The sequence below is a fragment of the Triturus cristatus genome, chromosome 3_1 (assembly GCF_964204655.1).
Source record: "Triturus cristatus chromosome 3_1, aTriCri1.1, whole genome shotgun sequence".
Lineage (NCBI taxonomy): Eukaryota > Metazoa > Chordata > Amphibia > Caudata > Salamandridae > Triturus > Triturus cristatus.
The window spans coordinates 273879724-273901201 of NC_140583.1; the positions used below are offsets into that span (position 1 = coordinate 273879724).

General features: G+C 43.9%; 1 protein-coding gene across 7 annotated transcripts in view; it reads right to left on the reverse strand.

Annotated features, from left to right (window-relative positions):
- Positions 1-21478, reverse strand: part of HMG20A (high mobility group 20A) — a 209910-nt gene that overhangs the window by 39475 nt on the left and 148957 nt on the right. For all 7 annotated transcript variants that reach the window (XM_085643871.1, XM_085643874.1, XM_085643872.1 and 4 more), the window contains one exon: positions 19683-19815. In XM_085643871.1, the coding sequence (XP_085499997.1) occupies positions 19683-19815 (133 nt within the window). The remainder of the gene's footprint in view (positions 1-19682; positions 19816-21478) is intronic.

The following is a 21478-nucleotide window of genomic DNA, read 5'->3' on the forward strand; positions in this document are numbered from 1 at the left end:
CCTGGCAGATGAATGGCCATTATTGTGAGATTCCTGGCTAGTAGCCATTTTCAGATAGTCTGGGTCTCTTGAGAGAGAGGACAAGAGTGAGTTCCTCCCTGCTAGCTCAAGTAATGCATGGTTGTTGTGTTGTCGGTTTGGATAAGGATGCATTTCGCTGTGAGAGCTGGAAGGAAAGATTTAAGAGCGAAGTGGACTGCTCTCAGCTCCAGCATGTTGATGTGGTACGTTTGTTCTCTGTCTGACCACACACCCTAAGTCTGAAGGGAACCCAGGAGTGCTCGTCATCCCTGGATGGAGGAGTCTGCAGTCAGTGTTTGACTGGGTGGTTCCTGGTGAAATGGCACCCCCACCATAAGATTGTTCTGCTGAGACCACAATAGGAGAGATTGTCGTGCATCTTGTGAAAATCTGGGTTTGTCCTCCCAGGGTTGGAAAGCTGGTTTCAGTGATCCCACAGACACGGACGTAGGAGCCTCATGTGCAACCTTGCGTTTGGTACAATAAATATGGAAGTGGACCCCAACAGAGAAGCTATCTGTCTAGCAGAACAATGACAAGACTGCAGATGAATGTGAAATTTCAGAGTCAAGGATCACAGTTTCTCCTCTGAAGGATACACTCTTGCGAACTGTGTATCCAGTGTGTCCCTAAGTAGTGCACTTTTTTGGACTGGATCAGTCAATCAACACAGATATTGATTTTGGCATAGTGGGTGCCATAGCTAGCATTAGCAATAGATGAATTTCAGAGGCTGAGTGGAGATCAGATCTGGAGGGAGACAAAGATTTGCTGAATACCAGAATTCTCATTCGCAGAGACTGGAACAAGGGCAAGTCTTTTGTGCACGTTGATGCTTACAAGCATTTCTTTTTTCAGAATTAGATGTTGTTGACAGATTGCCCAGAAGAGGTGATACTTTGATTGTGCCAGTGGGTTACATGGTAAGGTGCTAGAGCTAGCACATAACGCCCATGTAGGGACTAGAGCAATGAAAAGAACTGGAGACAGATTTGGAGGCCAGGTTTGAACAAGGAGGTAGATCATTTTGTGAGGGAATGCATCGCATGTGCCATCAGTGACAAGTCACTGTGCCTAGTCCAGTGGAGGCTGCACCTATTCCTAACAGAGCCTGGTCCAAATTGGAGATCGACATTACTACACCCATTAATGTGGTGAAGGAGAGCTGTATGTATAGAATTCTGCTTATTGATTATTTCTCAAAGTGGCCTGAGGTAGAATTTGTGAGATCAGACGATTACGACTGAAGAGTTTCAACAATTTTTGTCTCATTGGGGGTGTTAAACGCACCAAAACGTCTTTGTACCGCCCTCGCAGTAATGGCAGTGTTGAGAGGTGTAATTGGGTCATTAAGGACAACATTCAATTATCTTTTGCCAGAGGGTTGGATTGGGGCAAGGAAATGAAGGGTTTACTATGGCAGTTCGCACCACTCCTAATGCGGCCACTGGTGTGTCCCCTTTACCTCTACTCAAGGCTGGTCCTTGGATGAGTGGGTTCTATAAAGGAGAGGTCTCCAGCACCAGTAAAGCGGAGAGTCAAGATTTCTCAGAGGAAGATTGCTGATGGTGTGGAGCTAGAGAGGGCTCATACCTCGTCTATCAAACCAGGAGCTTTGGTCAGAGTTTGGCTTCCAGGTATTTGGGTGAAAGGTTGATCTAGATTTTCTCAACCTAAGAAAGTCATTAGAGTCAAAGATCGTGTGGTCATGTTGGAGGACTTTTGATTTGAAAGGTTGATTTGAAGACCGAGGTGTGAGAGAGTCTTTACACACACAATGAGATATACAAAGATATACAAAGATCTTCTGTCTCCTTAAGAATGCTGCGACCAAGGCCATGCACTTTGAGAATGTTCTTGGGGCTGATCGGAGGCCAAATTGGCGTACTTTAAATTGGTAATGCCGAGACACCAACTTGAACCGGAGGAATTTGTGATGCTGTGCAGAGATCGGGATATGGAAACATGCATCCTAAAGGTTGATCGCACACATCCAATCCCCTTGCTGCAACTGTGGATAGATTTGGTGCAGAGCCAGCCTTCTTAATTTGTCTCAGCGGATGTACTTGTTGAGTACTCGGAGGTCTACGATGGGTATGAACCCTTGCTTTAGTCCTTTCTTTTTTACTTGAAAGTAACAAGAATATATTCCCTTAGATGACATGGAACCTCTTCTATTGCCTCTTTTTGTAGCAAGGTTTTGACTTCCGACTGCAAGAGGTCTACCTGGTACAGGGATGTTTTTGCCAGAGGGACTGTCAGAGGAGAGGACTTGAAGCGGGGAGAATTGCCATTCTGCACAATATTCAAGTTTCATCTGGCATCTGTGATGGATTTTTACTATTCCAAGTGATTGGCAATACTTCCCTCTCCACCGAAGCGGGGAACAGAGACGGGGGAAGTAACAATTCATTGCTTTGCAGCAAGTTTTCCTCTGGATGGCCTACGAGGATGGTAGTGGACTCTTGCCTGCTGATGGTGTTACTGCTGGTGTTGCTGCCAGTGAGGGGTTTTGAACCCTCTGCTGGAAAAACCTCCTATCGTAAGGCCTCTAACGCATACAGAACTCTTTTTTCTTCACTAGGCCTACAGCCTTGAGAAAGTCTAGCTCGGTCTGGACATCTCTTCATTCGCATGAGAACCAGAGTGTTACTAGAGAATGGGAGGTCCATTGTGCAGTGTTGAGCCTCAAGGTTTTAACCTTGTGAACCATAGCCAGGAAGATTTTCTTGTACATACACCATGTGCATAGCCGTGGGCTAACAGATCTGACTCATCTGCAGCTGCGCTTATGATCTGAATTGACACAGCCGCCTTCATTGAGAACCTCCAGGAAACCTTGTCTGTCTTCTTTGGGAAGCTTTTCAGTGAATATTGACAGTGAATCCTAAAGGGATTTGTCATATCATCCGAGTAGAGCCAATGCACTAGCCACCTTCATGAAGGATGCCAATGTTCCACACATTTTCTTCCCTGGTGCATCTATCTGTGAGCTTTCAATGTCCAGTGGTACAAGGGATGAAGAAGATGCAGCAGAATGTGATGATGTGCTGCTGCAACAATAACAGAATCTGGAAGGGGTCAGACCGGAGAAAAAATGGGTCCTGATCAGGAGCTTTATACTTCTTCCGGATCTGCGATGGTGCAGACCTTAAGGCTGCTGTCGTTAGGAACAACTGCACTTGCTGGTTTCAGAAGACAGGTACAAGAGGCAAGAGTGAACGTGACGCTGTTCCGTGATGCAATGTTTCGAAGATCACAGAAGATGTTGTAGGTTGCGTAGGGATGTCTATTTTTAGCTTTGTTGCACCAGTCTTTAGAACCTCAATGAATGGCAATAGGTCATCCACCGGTGACACTCTTGCTGATGGTGTGTCGGAAAGGGTAGGCGAGTAGTCTCTAACTGATGATCTGGAAGATGTAGCGCAAGATGGTGTCCTGAGTCTGTGCCTTGTAGAATGTGTGCGAGTTCTTGATCTTGCAGACGGGGATCTGGTCTTGGGTTTTGTTTGAGATCTAGAGCAGTGATGCAGAGGGCTACTAGACCTTGGATGTGGTAAATGCACGATGTAGCACTGAGGAACTGATGCAGTACTTGGTAACAACTGTGGTGATGTTCTCTTGGGAGACGGAGTGCGAGGCCTGGATGGAGAGTATGCCTAAGAATATTCAGAATCAAATGTCACAGGCAGCGTTGTTTTCTTCAAGGTTTCCCTCCAACATGGCGAGATGTAGCCTGGGGACTGTGAACGACACCTTGAGGGTGTTCGAGGTGTAGTTATGGTCAATCCAACAATGTGTGCCTCTGTAGGTGATATTTGAGGTCGTTCTGTCACATCCTTGTGTGTCGACGTCTAGCGTTTCTCTTTTGACGGTGCATGGGTGGTATCTGTATGCCTCAATGTTGTCGACGACTGCGTTCTCAATGTTGTTGACTTGGGCGGCTCCAGCTGTCTCAACTCAACTGTGTAGCATGTCTTGACATTGTGTGGGTTTTTGACATCTATGTATGCTGCATTACTGAAATTGACGGCGAAGGCTTTGAAGAGTGTTTCAACATTAGTGCGCAATGCCTTCCTGACTGTGATGAGGGTTTCAACGTCGAGTGCCGGGTGTGCTCCGTCATCGAGCGCCGCACTGACCATGTAGGAGGGTCAGTCTGGGCCGCCTTCTTCCCGCAGGAAGGGCACTTCACAAAGAGTGAAGGCATTTGTGACAGAACAAAAAATATTTTCTTTTAGAAAAAGGGTTGCCAGTATAGCAGAAACCGGCAACTATCAAGAGTAAGTGGCTAGAAACTGTTTTAAAATGATTTTTCTTACTATTTTAGTTAAAAAAATGAGAGCTCAATGCTCCAGGAGTCTAATTGAAGGAGCCGTAAAAATTAACTGACCTGTCACCTGTGGGTCATGATGGGATCCAGAGTTACTGTGAGCATCTTAAACGCACAGTGCCATTTTTTATTATTTACTCTTTGAATGCAGCCTATTGGTTAAGAATGCCTCATATTCCCTTTCCTTTTGACTTTTAAATAAGGGTTTTGTAGCAGGCTTCCTTTATTCAGCTTTCTTCTTTGCATGAATTGTATTGATTGCTATGGTTTTTTTACCTTTTCTATAGGCTGCTTGTACGCATTACATACCATACAGGCAAGGCCAGGATTAAGTTTAACACTGACTATCTTACTTACATGGCACTCTTACGTAACCACCGACAGAAATCTCTAGTAGGAAAAAAGAGACTTTACCACTGGTGTGGAAGTTGGCAGAGATCACTGTTAGCATGAGCTGAAACCATTTTGTTTTTGGCAGCCATTTTAGTTAGCCATATGCCCGCCATGTGCTTTCTCCCTCTTCACTATTGGCTGCCCTTGTATTCTGTTTGTGTCATCTGTTACAGTTAACTCCTTCAGCACTGAGTCAGAGCCTTGCACATGCTCAGAAAGACCTGTAGCTGAATGCACCTATCCTAGTGTGTAACTGTCAGGCTGTTTCAACTGATGTCAGCAACTTCATCACCCCTCCCACTTTGTTGACTAAGTATTTTCTGTTACTCCATATATGTGAAAAGCTATTCTGGTGTATACTTGTACCGCCTCCTTTTGAGCTCTCATGCTTACTCAGCTACAAAGTGGGTATAAAAGGCCCATGGTTTCTGTACTCCTTGTACTACCTCATACATTGCCTGAGGGTTCTGTATAGATGTTGTTTCACTCATGAGGTTTTAATAAACTATTGTTTTGATATTACAGCTTCTGTGGAAATCTCCATTTGTTGGTCCAAGAACAAGTGCGCAAAGAAGGGCGATCCCTTGCACCGGTAGGTCTTGGAAAGGCTTACCTCAACAAATTGGCGCCCGTCACGTGGGGCTCATCGGTGACTCGGATGCCCGAAGGAGTGGCCTCGACGGTGGTTTGGAATCTCGCTAAGGATGTACACTGCGTGAGGAGACCCTTGTCTTAGCAGACCGAAGTGCTTTTCCAATTTTTCCGATTTGACCCTCCAGGTGGTGCCAGTCCCCGACTGAGATCCCTTCTGGCGTTCGTCGTGCAGAGACCATTTGGTCGATTCAGAGGTTGGCAGTTGGAGGCTGGAGACTTTTGTTGGGTAAGGTCGGTTGATGCGACACTTCTTGTTTATTTGGCCAAAATCTTGGATTTGTTTGGGTATATATAAATTGCAATTTATATAGGCAGGTAATGAGGAGATTTTTCTCTAATTTTTTGAATTCTTGAACGGTACAATTGGTGTTAAGTACTACTTTGTTATAATATTATATATGCTATAATACTTTTGGCATGCCTGTTTCAAGCACACTTCGTAGGATGTGTTGCTTTCTTGGAGGTACCAATATGGATCTAGAACAGAATCAGCCGGCTCCCCCTGAGGAGACACCAAATAGGTATAAGTACATTAAAAATGGTATTTCTTCCATAATGTATAGTGCACTATGGAACAACTATACCAGCAAGGATCCTGATTTGCGATGGCCAATAAATGGGTCATTTGATCTTAGAAAAATTCAGCATGTGGAACAATGTGTGTTTAAGCACAAAAGTAGACAAGATATGTTTGACTGTGTACGAATGTGGGAGAAAGAAGCGCGTGAAAGAGTGAGGAAAAAGCAAGCTTTAGCAGAAAAAGAACTGCGAAAAAATATCTATGCGAAAGCGCTGGAGATGAAAAATAAAGAAATGAAGGAAATAAAAGAGAAAGAGGATAGGGAGCGTCGTTTACAGGTAAATGGCCAATACCCTGTCCGGCACCCCCTTTATCCTCTACTTAATAAACCTCAGGATGATTCAATACTATTAGATCGTTCTCCGCCTCCATATACTTTTCCCTCTGCCCCCGAGATTGATTCTAATGATGACAAATCTTTCTCAGATCATCGAAAGACAGAATCAGATGCTAAACGACAGACTTGCTCCCTTCTGACCGCTGACCGTGCGGCCACTCTTAAATCTACTGCCCGAAAAGCAGCTCGTGCTGACAATTCCGCTCCAGATCTTATAGCAAATGTTCAGCAATGGCCGGAGTCAGAGCAGTTATATTTTACAGTCGTTTACTGGAGAGGTAATTGAAAGGTTCAGGAAACATTCCAAAGAATTAGAGCCTGTTAATATAAAAAATGATCATAAACGATTGACGGTCTTTTTCTCCCTTCCCAGGTGGCCGATTTAATTAGACGTGTGGTTAAACTACGAACTGATGTATTCCGTTTGCGAGAGGAGAAAAAGGCAGCTGCTACAGCTGAACAAACAGTTCAGACCCCCGTGCCACAGGATGGAGATCCAGGGACAGATGACGATAAAGATTCAACTGATGCAAAGGGATATTTTGTTTACAATTGGGTCTATACCCCTTGGAGTAGAACGGATGTCATGGCTCTTAAAGCTGCTTTGCCTGAACCGTGGAAAAATCCGGCTGCTTTTTATGAAGAAGTTGAAGGAGCTATTAGTTCTTGCACTATAACTTTGCCTGATATTGACATGTTTTTTGGGCTTATTTTACCTCCTGATATGTGGAGATCTATTCGTAAAGTAGATGATCATGCAGCTTTTGGAGAGATTTGGAGGGCAATAGAGAGGAAAGATGCAGAAAGGGAACCTGCACAGAAACCGCAACAAGAAATATTAGACCTCCCAAAGGCTATAATAACTAAGTTGAAAACTCTCATACCTCCTAAAAAGATAGATTGGACTATGCTAGCGTCTTGTAAGCAGAAACCAGATGAGTCAGTTTCTGAATTCTTTACACGTTTTGAGGAGACATTCTATGACTTTAGTGGCCAGTCATTGACAGATGACACGGGCAGGCATCTGTTCGTCGACAAATTTGTCGCCAACTAGTTGTCAGGAATAGCTAGTCGCCTAAAGGCCAGTGAGAGTTCATGGACTACGTCTTCGCCAGTCTCTCTTTTGACTATGGCTCAGTATTATGAACGTCAGGAATTGGAAGCGAAGGGCAATGAGGATAAAAAGGCTAAGGATATAAAAACAAAGGTTATGTTAGCTCAGGTTTATGGTCCATCTTATAGAGGTAGCGGTAGAGGCGGACATGTGATGTACCGCCCTAGTGCACCCCCTTTACATCGAGCTACTTTGTCTTCTGATCAGTGTGCCTATTGCAAGGAGATTGGACATTGGCGTTTTGAGTGTTCACATTTGTAAGGTCAGCAGTATCAGCGTGGTAGAGGACAAATGAGAAGCCGCCCAGGGAACTCAGGAAATAGGGGAGGTATGAATAATTGCACTAGGTTTGAGGCAGTAGAGCATACTCAGAATTCTTCTAACACTTTTGACAGACGCAACCAATATCAAATGTCCGATTATTCGACCGCTGATTTGAAGGATTCTGCTTATGCATAGGAATGCCTAGGATGGGGTAAGGAATCAATTGAAGTCCCAGTAGATCAAAAGGGTCCCTATGTTAACGCACACGTTTTGGGTTCTACTGATCGGTTTTTGGTTGACAGAGGAGCTACCCGTAGCGCCCTGTCTAAATAATTGGTTCCTAGGGCTCCCCTTCCTGGCTTAACAATCACATCGATAGGATTCGATGGGACACCTTCCCTTAGCCCACTGTCACAACCACTTGCATTTCATGTTGATAAATTCTCTGCTGCATGTCCATTTTTGCTTTCCCCTAACACGCCGGACAATATTGTGGGTCTCGATATGCTCAAACATTTTCGTGCTACGATACGTTGTTCCCCAGAAGGCGTGCGTGTTATTTTGAATAATAACTATCCCATGGTTGAGAGGTCTTGTCTCATTAAAGAAGATATTGCATTGGCGTCACTACCTAGTACTTTGTGGTCTACATCAGTTACTGATGTAGGTCAAATGGTTATCCCAACAGTCCATATTCAAGTGAAGGAGGGTGCTTCATTGCCTCAACTGCCTCAATATAACATTTCTTGAGAAGGCGAAGAGGCATTAATACGTATTGTTCAAGATCTGATTGGAGTAGGGGTTGTGGAAGAAGTCCCTTACAACATTTTCAATAGCCCTATCGTTCCCATCTTGAAAAAAGACACTGATACTAAAATATACAGGTTTATCATTGACTTACGAGAAGTTAATAAGATTGTAGTGCCCCAATTACCGGTAGTCTCTGACATCACGACACTCCTTACCATGGTTCCTCCGACTGCAACTACATTCTCTGTGACTGATTTGAAGAACGCTTACTTTTCCATACCTATTCATCCTGACAGCCGATTTTTTTCCGGCTTCACTTTGAATAATCGATCCTTCAGATTTTGTAGAGCTCCAGAAGGGTATACTGAGAGTTTTACCATTTATAGCCAGGCATTGAAAAGACAGCTTGATTCTTTCCCTGGGCCAAAAGGGGTAGTTCGCATACAATATGTTGACATCTTGTTGGCTGCAGACACCACTGACCAATGTGAAGAAGGAACATTGTCATTGCTCTCCTTTCTTGCCTCTCACCATCATAAGGTTTCTAAGAAGAAATTGCAATTTTGTAGACAGCAGGTTACCTATTTAGGTCACCTCCTGTCTAAGGAGGGACGTGCACTCACACCAGATCGCATCGAAGTTATTTTAGACATGCATGTGCCCCGTACTCAGAAAGATGTTCGTGCATTGATCGGCCTTACTTCTTTTTGTAGGCAGTGGATCCCTAGCTTTTCACATATTGTTAAACCCTTGTTGACCCTTTTGACTATGGACACTCCAATGCCCCTTCCATGGACTACTGAATGTCAGAATGCTTTCCAACAGTTACGTCAAGCTCTATGTTCTGCACCAGTACTAGGCACTCCAGACTACACCAAGGCCTTCACACTCTATGTACACAAGAGGGATGGTTGCGCACTCTCAGTTTTAGTACAGACATATGGTGATAATCAGCATCCTTGTGCATATTTTTCAGCTGTCCTCGATCCAGTCGCACATGCGTTGCCTGGGTGTTTTCGCTCTGTGGCAACGGCAGCTGTGTCCATACGTCAGAGTGAGGGGATAGTCTTGTCACATAGATTGCTTGTGTTAGTACCCCATGCAGTTGATGCCCTTTTTAACCCGCCCAAAACACAGCATTTAACTAGTGCTCGCTTGACAGGTTATGAATTGACACTCTTGGCCCCTCATATCACCTTGAAAAGATGTTCGACTCTTAATCCGGATACTCTATTGCCATCCCCATCTACTCAGTCTCAGTCGCAAGAGCCTCATGACTGTATATTCCTTACTGTGGAACAGACAAAGGGTCGTGTTGACCTGCAAGATACGCCTCTTTCAAATAATGATGGAGAATTATGGGTTGATGGGTCCTGTTTGAAATTACCGGATGGCACGGCATTAGCTGCCTATGCAATCACAATGCTTCAGACGGTAGTTGAGACAGCTCACATTCCACAGAAGTCAACTCAGGCAGCTGAGCAGATAGCATTGACGAGTGCGTGTGAACTTAGTACTGACTTGTCTATTAACATCTATACCGATAGCCGCTATGCCTTTGGAGTGGCTCACACTTTTGGGCTGCTCTGGAAGGAAAGAGGCTTCCTTACATCACATGGGACACAAATAGTGCATGGAGAATTAGTACATAATCTCCTTACTGCCTTGACATATCCGAAGAAAATAGCGATTGTTAAGTGTAGTACACACAAGAAAGTGACTGATAAAATAGGACAGGGCAATAACTTTGCGGATCACACAGCCCGTGAGACTGCAATGCAGCGAAGCACTACATCTATGTTTATGGTTAAGTCTCAGGCTGAACGTTGGCATGATGCCAGGCAAGAAGTGCTGGGTATGCAGCGATCTGCCTCTGCTGATGAACTAGAACAATGGTCTAAGGAGGGAACATTGGATGATGAGGGCTGTTGGAGAAATAAAGACATGACTAAATGGAGATTGCCCACAGCCTACTAACATCCTATGATTCACATGGCACATGGGCCGGCACATGTTGGAGCGTCCTCAATAGCGAAGTTGCTTACGCAAGTTTGGGATCATCCAGAAATTGCTGGCACAGCTAAAAAGATAGTGCAGTCTTGCTTGATTTGTCTCCAGTATAATCCTGGAAAGGGAATACGAACTCCAACAGGAGGGTTTGCCACACCAACTGCACCTTTTGAGGTTCTGCAAATGGATTACATCCAGCTTGAACGCTGTAATAACTTAAAGTATGTCCTAGTAGTGGTATGTGCCTTCAGTAAGTGGATAGAAGCGTACCCTACGAAAGATAATACAGCTCTTACTACAGCAAAGGTGCTTTTAAAGGAGTTTTCCCCCAGATTTGGTGTTTGCTGACTTTTGTGGAGTGACAACGGACCTTATTTCATTGGGCAAGTTGTTGAGTATGTCTTGAAAGGATTGGGAACTAAGCAGAAATGTCATGCTGCTTTCCACCCACAATCAGCAGGGTAGTGGAACGATACAATTCTACTCTAAAACTTAAGTTGGCTAAAATCCAGGCTTCCACATCTCTGAAATGGCCTGATGCACTACCCTTGGCATTATTGTCCATTAGATCGGTGCCACATACACGATCTGGCCTTACACCGTATGAGAGTATTTTGGAAGGCCAATGAATATCTCGGGGATTCCTAAGCCACGCCCAATACATGATGTACCTTGTGTGCTGATGAGTGACTATCTGCCACAGTTGACTGACAGTTTGCTTTCTATCCATCAACAGGTTCGAGAAGCTCTTCGTGACAGGTCGCGAGGTGATGGCCATGATCTGCGGCCCGGTGACCAGGTGATGATCAAAGTCTTCCAGAGGTCGAATAGCCTGGAACCGAGGTGGGGAGGTCCTGAGCAGGTGCTCTTGGCGACCAGAACTGCAGTCCGAGTGACCAATCGGAAGAACTGGATTCACTCCACGCACTGTAAGAAGGTGCCATCGGCCCTGGTGGAACCTGCTGCACTTACCGACCATCAAGACATCCTGGACACAGAGAGAGGCCAAGCCATATCATCTGAAGAACCTGAGGAAGACTTCCCAGACCACACGATCCCTGGTGCATCTCGATATCAGCTGCGGCCCCAGAGAGAAACTGCATTGCTGAAAAAAACTGGTTGAGCAACCTTCCTGGGTTAGTGAAAGACTGAGCTGCAAAGAGGGGGGGGGACGTGGGGGGGGGGGGGATCTATTAGTGACACCCGTCTCAAACTCAGTGAAGAAACCAACGGCTGCCCAGGACTTTAGAGCTCCATCTGCTTTGTTATTTCAACATCAAGATAAAAATGCCTATGGAAAAGACATCGACTGCTGCAAGAATCTGCAACAAGAAGACTATGTGCATTGCCGAGTTTACTGTCACTGTGATCATTATGGCAGTAATAACTTGGGTTGTAGAGGAAGTGGCTCCTGCTCGACGAACACTGACTGCCACTACTCCAGCACCTATTGAGCACCACTACTTCACCCTCCCTTATCATGAGCAGATGCATAGACAGTCTTATTTTAACAACACGTTCATCCAGATGTTGCACAACACACATAATGCTACGAACATTACCGACTGTTGGGTGTGTGGAATGATGCCAGCTCATCAGAAAAAGGGAGGAACACCTTTCATTCCTCTGCCATTCTCTCACAATGGCTCCTGTAGAGCCTGGTTTGCTCGGTTGTGGGCCACTCATGTTGCTAATATCACTGATTTTGGTGTAGGAAGACTAAACTACCAGCTAAAAAAAGTGTGCTTTCCTGATGAGGAAAGAGATCCGCAGGCTAAAGGAACTGTATGGGAAATGGAGGAGTATCGCCGAGGAAATTCCTCTACACACTATGTTTTCCCAAATACTCGAACTGCTAAGGGTAATGGACCTTTTGTTATAGCTGTTACAAGGGCTCGAGCAGACTTGTGTGTGAACAGTGTAGGCAAAATTCCCGTGGGAAAAAGTGATTGTACTCTGATTTTAAATATTACTGGAGTAAATAACAGCAGTTTTACGTCATCGCATAATACCTATTTTATATGTGGAAATAAGGGATATTCTAATTTACCCATTGGCTGGTCTGGTACTTGTTTTGTGTCCTTTTTGTTACCACCTGTGTTTTTGGCACCTGCATCATATCACAAGGACTATAAACTGTTTAATGACATTTCCAAAACCAGATTCAAGAGGACAACAAATCATGATAAGGTGAATCAGACTGACACTGCACTGCAGCAATATGTTGATTTTAATTTGGGACTATTCTTCTTTGCTGGTGCTGCCTTGAACAGCAGAAAAATCAGACGCTTGACACGTGTTGTAGAGGCTGTTACTAACCAAACAGCTATGGCACTTGCAAACATCACAGAAGAACTACAAATTGCGAGGATTGTGGCGCTCCAAAACCGAATGGTCCTCGACATTGTACTGGCTGATCGAGGTGGTGCATGTCGCATCATCGGGAGCAGTTGTTGTGTTTATATCCCTGATCACGACCCTTCAGTTTTTGATGCAATCTCTAAACTGCATAAAATCGCTGCTGAGATTCACCCCAATACCGGAACATGGACTTTAACTGGTTGGCTGTGGACACTATTTGTTACCTGGGGCTGGAAATTGTTCACAATATTATGTATATTATTTGCAATTCTGCTGACATGCTGTGTGTGCCTACAATGTGGTCCAATGCTTTGTTCCCTTTGTGCCTCTGCTTGTATACCTACCAAACATAGCATTGGGAAAGTGAATGCCCAATATGTACTAGACCAAGGAGTTAATGACATGATGCAAATCGACATACAAGATGTTTTTATTGTTCCTTCTAAATCATAGATGACTTCAGCTAATGCTAAAAGGGTCGTCTGTGGAAGTTGGCAGAGATAGCTCATAGCACGGAAGTTGGCAGAGATAGCTCATAGCACGGAGACTGCTCTATTGTATATGGTTGAACATCTGCGCTCCGTGCTGGACACCGGTCATACTGCGGCACTCCTTTTGTTAGACCTGAGTGCCGCCTTTGACACGGTGTCCCATGACATTTTGCTGCGGCGGCTAGAGGAAGCTGGGGTTAGGGGTTTGGCATTAGGATGGTTCCGCTCCTTTCTCTCTAACAGATCCTTCCGGGTAGCAATACCACCCGGTAAGTCCACCTCTCATCAGCTCACGACGGGGGTCCCTCAGGGCTCATCTCTGAGCCCCACTCTTTTTAATCTGTATGTGAGGCCGCTGGCTGCTATTGTCAAAAGCTGGGGCCTGACAATGGTGTCTTACGCGGATGACACGCAGCTAGCGGTCACACTAAGTGGGGACTCAGTTATTGATGCCCGTAACTTCTGTGAGGGGCTGCGTTCGGTGGCCAATTGGATGAATCAGAACTGTCTCCAATTAAACACCAAGAAGACTGAGGTGATGGTGTTTGGTTCGCGCCCCGGTTGTTGGAAGGAAAGTTGGTGGCCTTCTGAGCTAGGTGGGATCCCCTCTCCGGTAGTGGAGTTAAAGAACCTTGGGGTATGGCTTGACCCGGCACTTAGTTTTACCTGCCATACGAAGAAGGTTGCTGCCTCTTGTTTTGGCATCATCAGGAGCATTAGGCCGGTGCTCAAATTTTTTGACGCCAGTACGAGACAGCTGGTGGTCCAGGCCTCGGTTCTATCTAGAATAGATTATGCTAGTGCAGTGCTCGCAGGCACGAACAAGGCTGAACATGCGCGGTTACAAAGAGTTCAGAACGCCGCGGCTAGAGCAATACTTGGGTTGCCCAAACGCTGCTCAGTGTCCGGAGCATTATTTACTCTTCACTGGCTACCTGTTGTGCGGCGTATTGAGTTTAAGGTGTTGTGCCTGGCCTTCAAAATTTTGAGGGGCTTGGCCCCTCCTATCCTTATGAATCTCCTTACTCCGTACACCCCTTCGCGCTTGTTGAGATCTTTGGGCCAGAACTTGGCGGTTGTTCCTCGCTTTAGGTTGACCAGGGCGGGTGGCCGCTCCTTCCGAGTGGTAGCTGCTCAGCTCTGGAATACTCTTCCTGCTGAAATCCGTGCTGTGGACAATCTAACCAGGTTTAGAGGGGCTATTAAAACGTTTCTTTTTAATAAATCAAAGTAATCCCACTGCATACTGTGTTGTTGTGTTCACCTTTGGCGCCAGGACGCCCCTTTGCTGGGGCAGCTGTGCGCGGTATAAAACTTAGTAACATAACATAACATAACATAACAGATCACTGTTAGCATGAGCTGAAGCATGAGCTGAAGCCATTTTGTTTTTGTTTTTTTGTTTTGGCAGCCATTTTAGTTAGCCATGTGCTCACCATGTGCTTTCTCCCTCTTCACTATTGCCTGCCCCTGTATTCTGCTTGTGTCATCTGTTACAGTTAACTCCTTCAGCACTGAGTCAGAGCCTTGCACATGCTCAGAAAGACCTGTAGCTGAATGCACCTGTCCTAGTGTGTAACTGTCAGGCTGTTTCAACTGATGTCAGTAACTTCATCACCCCTCCTACTTTGTTGAATAAGTATTTTCTGTTACTCCATATATGTGAATAGCTATTCTTGTGTATACTTGTACCGCCTCCTTTTGAGCTCTCATGCCTACTCAGCTACAAAGTGGGTATAAAAGGCCCATGGTTTCTGTACTCCTTGTACTTCCTCATACATTGCCTGAGGGTTCTGTATAGATGTAGTTCCACTCATAAGGTTTTAATAAACTATTGTTTTGATATTACAGCTTCTGTGCCAATCTCCATTTGTTGGTCCAAGTACTAGTGCGTAAAGAAGGGCGAACCCTTGCACCCGTAGGCCTTGGAAAGGCTTACCTCTACTTGGAAATGCCAAAATTTAAAATGTTGCTAGTCTTGAACCAATCCTTCGCTGCACCAGCAGTAGAACTCACTCCCTTTGGCATAAAAACACTCAACCAAACCTTTTGTCCTTCAGGAAAATGCTGAAAACATTATTTTGACCTAATATGCAAGAGCCCTTTTGTACAATTCGGACTCTTTATCCTGTCCTAGCCTCATGTTACTCAAAGATTTATGCTTCTTCCCCAAAATCATCTAGTCCCTCAGTGTAAAATGTAATTCATATTGTGTACTGTAGAGTAAACTCTAAGCACTGTACAAGGTCTTTCATCATAACAAGTCTTTCTTATAAAAGCTGCTGCAGATTTAGACAATAATCAGACTATTTATGTACCCGCTTTTTTCCCCAAATCCAAGGTGCCTGGTCTGGAAAGAGGCAATTAAATACCACCGATGTAAAGAGCGCATTATGTTATTATGTGGACAAGTCTAGAAAGTGTCCTATGGTTAAGCAGCACTTTGTCAATTATGGTGCTGTCCGGACAAGGTTAACCTTCTCTAAATAAACCATAGCCGAGTGGATAGTTTCTTGCATTGTTAACTGCTAGGAGAAACCTAACAGATCTTTACTTAGTAAGCCCAGGTCCATTCCATGCGGGGAAAACCCACTACTGCGGCTCTGATGCTGCCAACATTCCTGACATCTGTAAGGCGGTCACTCAGCAATTAGTCTACACCTTTGCTAAACTCCAGGATGAATTCTTTGGTGAGTAAGCCTTCTCCTAATAACTTATTTGCCTAAAGTTTAAAGTATGCGGTCTGATTACGCTTTTATGGTTGAGTTAGCTTGCTAATCTATTTTGCCTTTTATGAATATCAGAGGGAATCCTATGGCGAAGAAGGAAAAGTTTCTTCACCATGGGCATTTCCTCTGAATTCACAAAAACTCAAACATCCCAGCTTTCAGGGCCAACGATTTTAAACATATTACTTTGCATATGTACCGCCCCTGTGCTCCCAACAACGAGCTGTCTAGGCGAGAGCCATCTGGGCATAATTGGACAGTACAGTCTTCCAAGGTACTTAAACAAGCAGGGCTGAATCTTACTATGTGAGGTGTTAATATAGCGGGACAATTTCCTGTTTTTATTAAATGTAGTGTACAATGCTTTAATAGTGTTCTCAGCCAAATGTTCTTTTGGGTTAATATTATCATTAACACTGACCGGAACAGCACACTTTTTCTATAAAGGTGGTACCAAGAGATAGATTGTAGACAAACAGAGTAATTTGGCGCGTTAACAGCCAATGCATGAATGTTACGTAAAGATGCCTGTTCTACTTTAGCATCCATCCTTGAGTTCGATTCTAAGCACTAGTGCGTTGCAAATGGATTATTATTATGCGGCTTGTATTGCGCACAGCTACCCAGAAGGGTTTTCCGGTGCAATGCAGAGTACAGATCAGAGTCCAGTGCAGTAGGCTAAAATAGACAAGCCTTCAGACCTTTACGAAAAGTCAGGAGTGAGCTGCAGTTCCTTAAGGATGCGGATGGAGAATTTCACAATTTGGGGCCAAGATATGCAAAAGAACAGCCTTTCATACGGGTTAAGCGAGACCTCGGTACTGAGAACAAAGTTTGGTTTGAGTATCTCAAAGCACGAGTCGACTGTTAGGGAACCATCAATTCCTAAATGTACGAGTTCTTAGGCCCCGTTTAACTTTAAACATAAAGCACAGTGCTTAAAACTCAATGTGCTTAGAAATGCTGAGCCAGTGCTGTTCCGGAAATAGATGGGAAACTGAGGTCGTTTTTGGTAGATGAAAGAGCAACATAGCAGCAGCGTTTTGCACAATCTGAAGGGGCTGGACCAGAGCCTTATCAACACCAAGTTACAGTACTTTACTCTAATCCAATATGGATATGATTATGGCCTGAATCAACGTTATCTAAGCCGCTAGGGGAATCAGCCAGAGTATCTTTTACAGCCATCTGAGAACTGCAAAACAGGTGGGAGTGGCTCTAGTCACTGTGGTTTCATGGAGAGTTTATATTCCATGAGCATTCCCAAGTTTTTTACCAAAGGAGATAGAGTGGCCAGGGCCCCAAGGGACTCCAGCCAATGTCTAGCACCCCACAAGTCCCAAGACAGCAGTCCCAAATGACAGCTATGTGTTTTATGTTTTTTAATTTAACCAAATGTGCATTTTATGAGCAAGAACATGCTTCATACTCCATATTCTCCTTGCTTTCTTGCCCCCATTCCTTTCCGCCTAGTTGCTGGGTGTCCTGTCTGCAGCACCATCGCTCCTTAATGCACTTTTCAGCATTTTCAAAGTTCTGACTGTCCGATCAAGGGACCTCCTCTTGCCACAAACTTTTGGTTACCTCCCACTTATCCACTCATTCTGCTTAGCTTACACATGGCACTACTGCTTTTATCCTGCTTCTTGTCTCTGTGATTCTCGTACACCTGGTCTGGTTTTATTTTACCAACACCACCTGCTCCCTTCCCATGTTACTATTGAAGTGGAGGCATTTAACAGACCTGAAGCTTCTGGCCAGTGTCAATGGGTGCTGTATTTATTTAACTACTGTATGTAGGAAGAATAATTTGAACTTTGGTCTGTAAGTTTTTCCAGTACACGTTTTACTGTAAATCCATTAAAGTTTACTTAACTAATTGATTGAGATTAACACTTGCTGCCAGAGATACTCGACCTTGAAGCCCTAAAACCACCAGGAGTTGAGAAAATCCAACTCACCTGTGTTCACTTTATCATCCTGCATTGAGATGTGTGCCAGTCATGCCAGGATCATAATCTGTGATTTACAAGTACACATTTCTGAAGCAGATGTACTAGCCCACTATGCATATCTCCTCGTCAAGAGTTTAGTTGCTGTATTCATTGCACAGGATTCTACTGTTAAGATAACCTTTTTACATCCAGGTATGAGGCATATTACTAAAGTTTATAAAAAAACACTTTGTAATTCATCTCATGTCAAACTTGTATTTCCCCACTACCACTTCATAGTGAAGGATTTCCACACCGTTGCAGCTACTAACTCTAGTTATTTAAAGACAGTAAATTAAGAAGACAAAACTGAGGTCATCAGATCACTAGAACTGAACAATAACGCCACCTACCTTCAAACCATGCCACAAAAAAAACCTTTTCAACCAGTGTCAAGAAGTAAGCCTGCTCTGCACAGTAAAAACAATGATATGCCCCAAACTTGCAATGCCAAGAAAGAGCACCCTCTTCCCTCTGTTCAATGAAAGTGTACCTTCAGATCAATTAAGAAAACCTGTACTGACTACAGTCAAGCACTGAGTTCTCAGCTCAGCACGGCATTCAGATGGTTTGCCTCCTTTCTTGAGGACAGACACCAGGAAGTCTGGCTGCCACCTTTTTCCTCTAACACGAGTAAAGTCTCGATGGGAGTGCCCCAGGGCTTGGCCCTCAACCCAACCATGTTTAACATCTATCTGACACCGTTAACTACCCTGGTCGAGTCCTTTGGTGCCAAGATAGTATCTTACACCGATGATACTCAGTTATTCTTTGCCTTCAAGAAAGATGAGCCAAACAATCAAAAAGCCATCAAATCCTGCTAATCTGCGGTCTTTCAGAAGTTGGGCTTTAATCAACTCAAGTGCAATACTGTTAAGACTGAGATTCTTAGCTATGGACACAATTTTACCTTCGCCTTACAAACTCACTGGCCAGACTAGGCGCAGTCTCCTAATGCCCAAACTGAAGCAGTGATAAACCTAGGTGTCAAGATTGACAGACTACCAGCTTTACAAACCCAAATAAATTTGGTAGTTGGTACATGCTTTGGACGGCTAAACGCGGCCAAAATCTTTCTGCGAATCCTCTCCTTGCCAGCTAGGATCACAGTTCTTCTAGCTTTGGTGATGTCTCAACTCGATTATGTTGATGCCCTTTATGTAGGACTCTCATATCTACTGCCAAAATGACAAACTATTCAAAACGCAGCCGTTCGCTTGGCCCTACATGTACCCAAGCGACCTTCTATCACTTCTCACCTGAAGAATCTGCATTGGCTTCCTGCCAGAAATAGGATTTAATTTAAGACCTTTACCCCTTATGCAGCACCAATCTGGTCCAGATTATCTGTCCTCTAGAATCCAATTTTACTCTCCCTCTAGATCTTTGTGCTCTTCACTTGGCCAAAGTTCCGAGGGTAAAACGGTCTGGATCCGGAGGCAGATCTTTTTCTCTTTGGGGCCCTCAAGCCTGGAATAAATTGCCTGTTGTACTAAAGTTAACAATTAACAATCGTTCAAAAAGCAAATTAAGACTTGGATTTTTCCTCTTTAATGAGTTCTTTCCTAAACTTCTGACTCTCAGTTCCCATACAGCGGCGGGACACTCCTCGGAGTAGCCGCACGCTTTAGAAATCCCTTTCATTCCTCACCTTGCCTGTGTTGCCTGCCTTTCTGTCGGTCCTGTGCTTTCCTGCTGAAAGTCTTGTAGGCCTCAGTTTTCTGGTACTGTTTCAATTCCTTCATATAGCGCTCTTTGTCCCGCTCTGCTTCATCCAGATAACGCTGCAACCAGAGAAGGAACTTAAGGTTAGAGACAGATTAATATTATTTTCAACAATAACTTTCACCAAAAATCTGCTCCCTCGATCTTCGTAATTGCAACACACATCACTCTGAGCGAAATGAACACCTCATCACTTTGCTTTTCTGTAATTCTCTATTCTATTCGAAATACCACACTACGGCTGTGACAGTGAACTCCAAAGAAGTTGGATGCAGTATCCTAAAACATTGATTGTCCGCTATAAAGCATCAGATACCAGTTTTCTGAGATGGCACGATCTATATTAATTGTCAACAGCAAGGCAACTTATAAAGTATACAAGTAAAAGCGTATTAAGCCTATTTCTGCATGGGTCTCCCACTTGGCTAAGCAATTCCTCCCTTCCTCATTTACACGCTCAATGTCTGGATCCCTAATATTAACCCAACTGTGCACTCTCTAGGTTTAAGACCTAACCCTAACTTTCTTATGAAGTAATCGCACAGCTCTTAATGATTTGTGCATGAGGTCTTCAAAGACCGATTAGTGGCTGATATCTTCTGTAGTTGAATGAAATATAGAAGACCGGTACTAAAAGCTATTGCGATGCAGTTAAAGGTATGCAAGAATTTGAATCTGAACAATGTTTGTTGTTCGTATTCACCAGCCTTGCCAACTATAAACCACAAGTATGATAATGAGAAGTGAATGTTGCTAATGGTAATTAGCATACACAGCATGGAACAAAAGAAAAAACACATCAATATGTAAACAATGCTAACCCGTGCACGGAAGATCTAGATATTGTATCTATGACTTGATGTGCCCAATGGGAAAATATTATTGACCTGTAAAAACATTTCTCCAGAGTTATCTTTAACAGACCCATGATAATTATAGGAATAATTCTGAGGAGTTCAGTGTCCCAACTAATATCCTAAAAAAGATGCTTGATTGTTAATTAAAATAAAAAATTAAAAGTTTGAATTGGATTAATAAACAAGGCGGCGAGGTGTGGTATTTGAATACTGCAAGTATCTATTACAAACCTGTTCTAATCAATTTCTTTCACTGCAAAATAGACCATATTTTTTCATTAACACTTTTGTTTTTTTACATCTCTGCTTATACGTCAATGAATAGAGTCTGCACAAACAACAACAATTACTACAACACGCCCCATAAGGTAAAGACTCTACTCTTCACCTTTTAAATGATCATAAATCCCATTGGGCCCTTTGTACATTGATCTCAGAGGGAAACATTTTGTAAGTAGACTTCAGTACGTCCTTAGATTCAGAACCAACATCTCGGCATGATTTTGATGCTGTTAAGTACCTCATATCCACCTCCCTCACCCAAGTCACCTTAATTGCTGTGTGGAACAGGAAGTGTATGGCAAAGGAAGCTGACAACAACCAAAGACGGAAAAGCAGAGGTTGGTCTAAGGAACCAGTGCCACAGCTCAGTGGCTGCTCTCCAGCAAGACTTCAACAGTCAAACACCTTTGAGCAGATACCAAATATGGACACAACAAGTGGAGCCCAGATAACCTTTTCTGAAGAGGTCCTAGAGAGCTTATGAATAGGCTACGGCAGTTTTGAAGGCACTGCAAAAAGGGTAAAATAATCTTCGTCATATACGTACTGTGCACTTTCTGTTAAGTGTATTTTTCATTTTAAA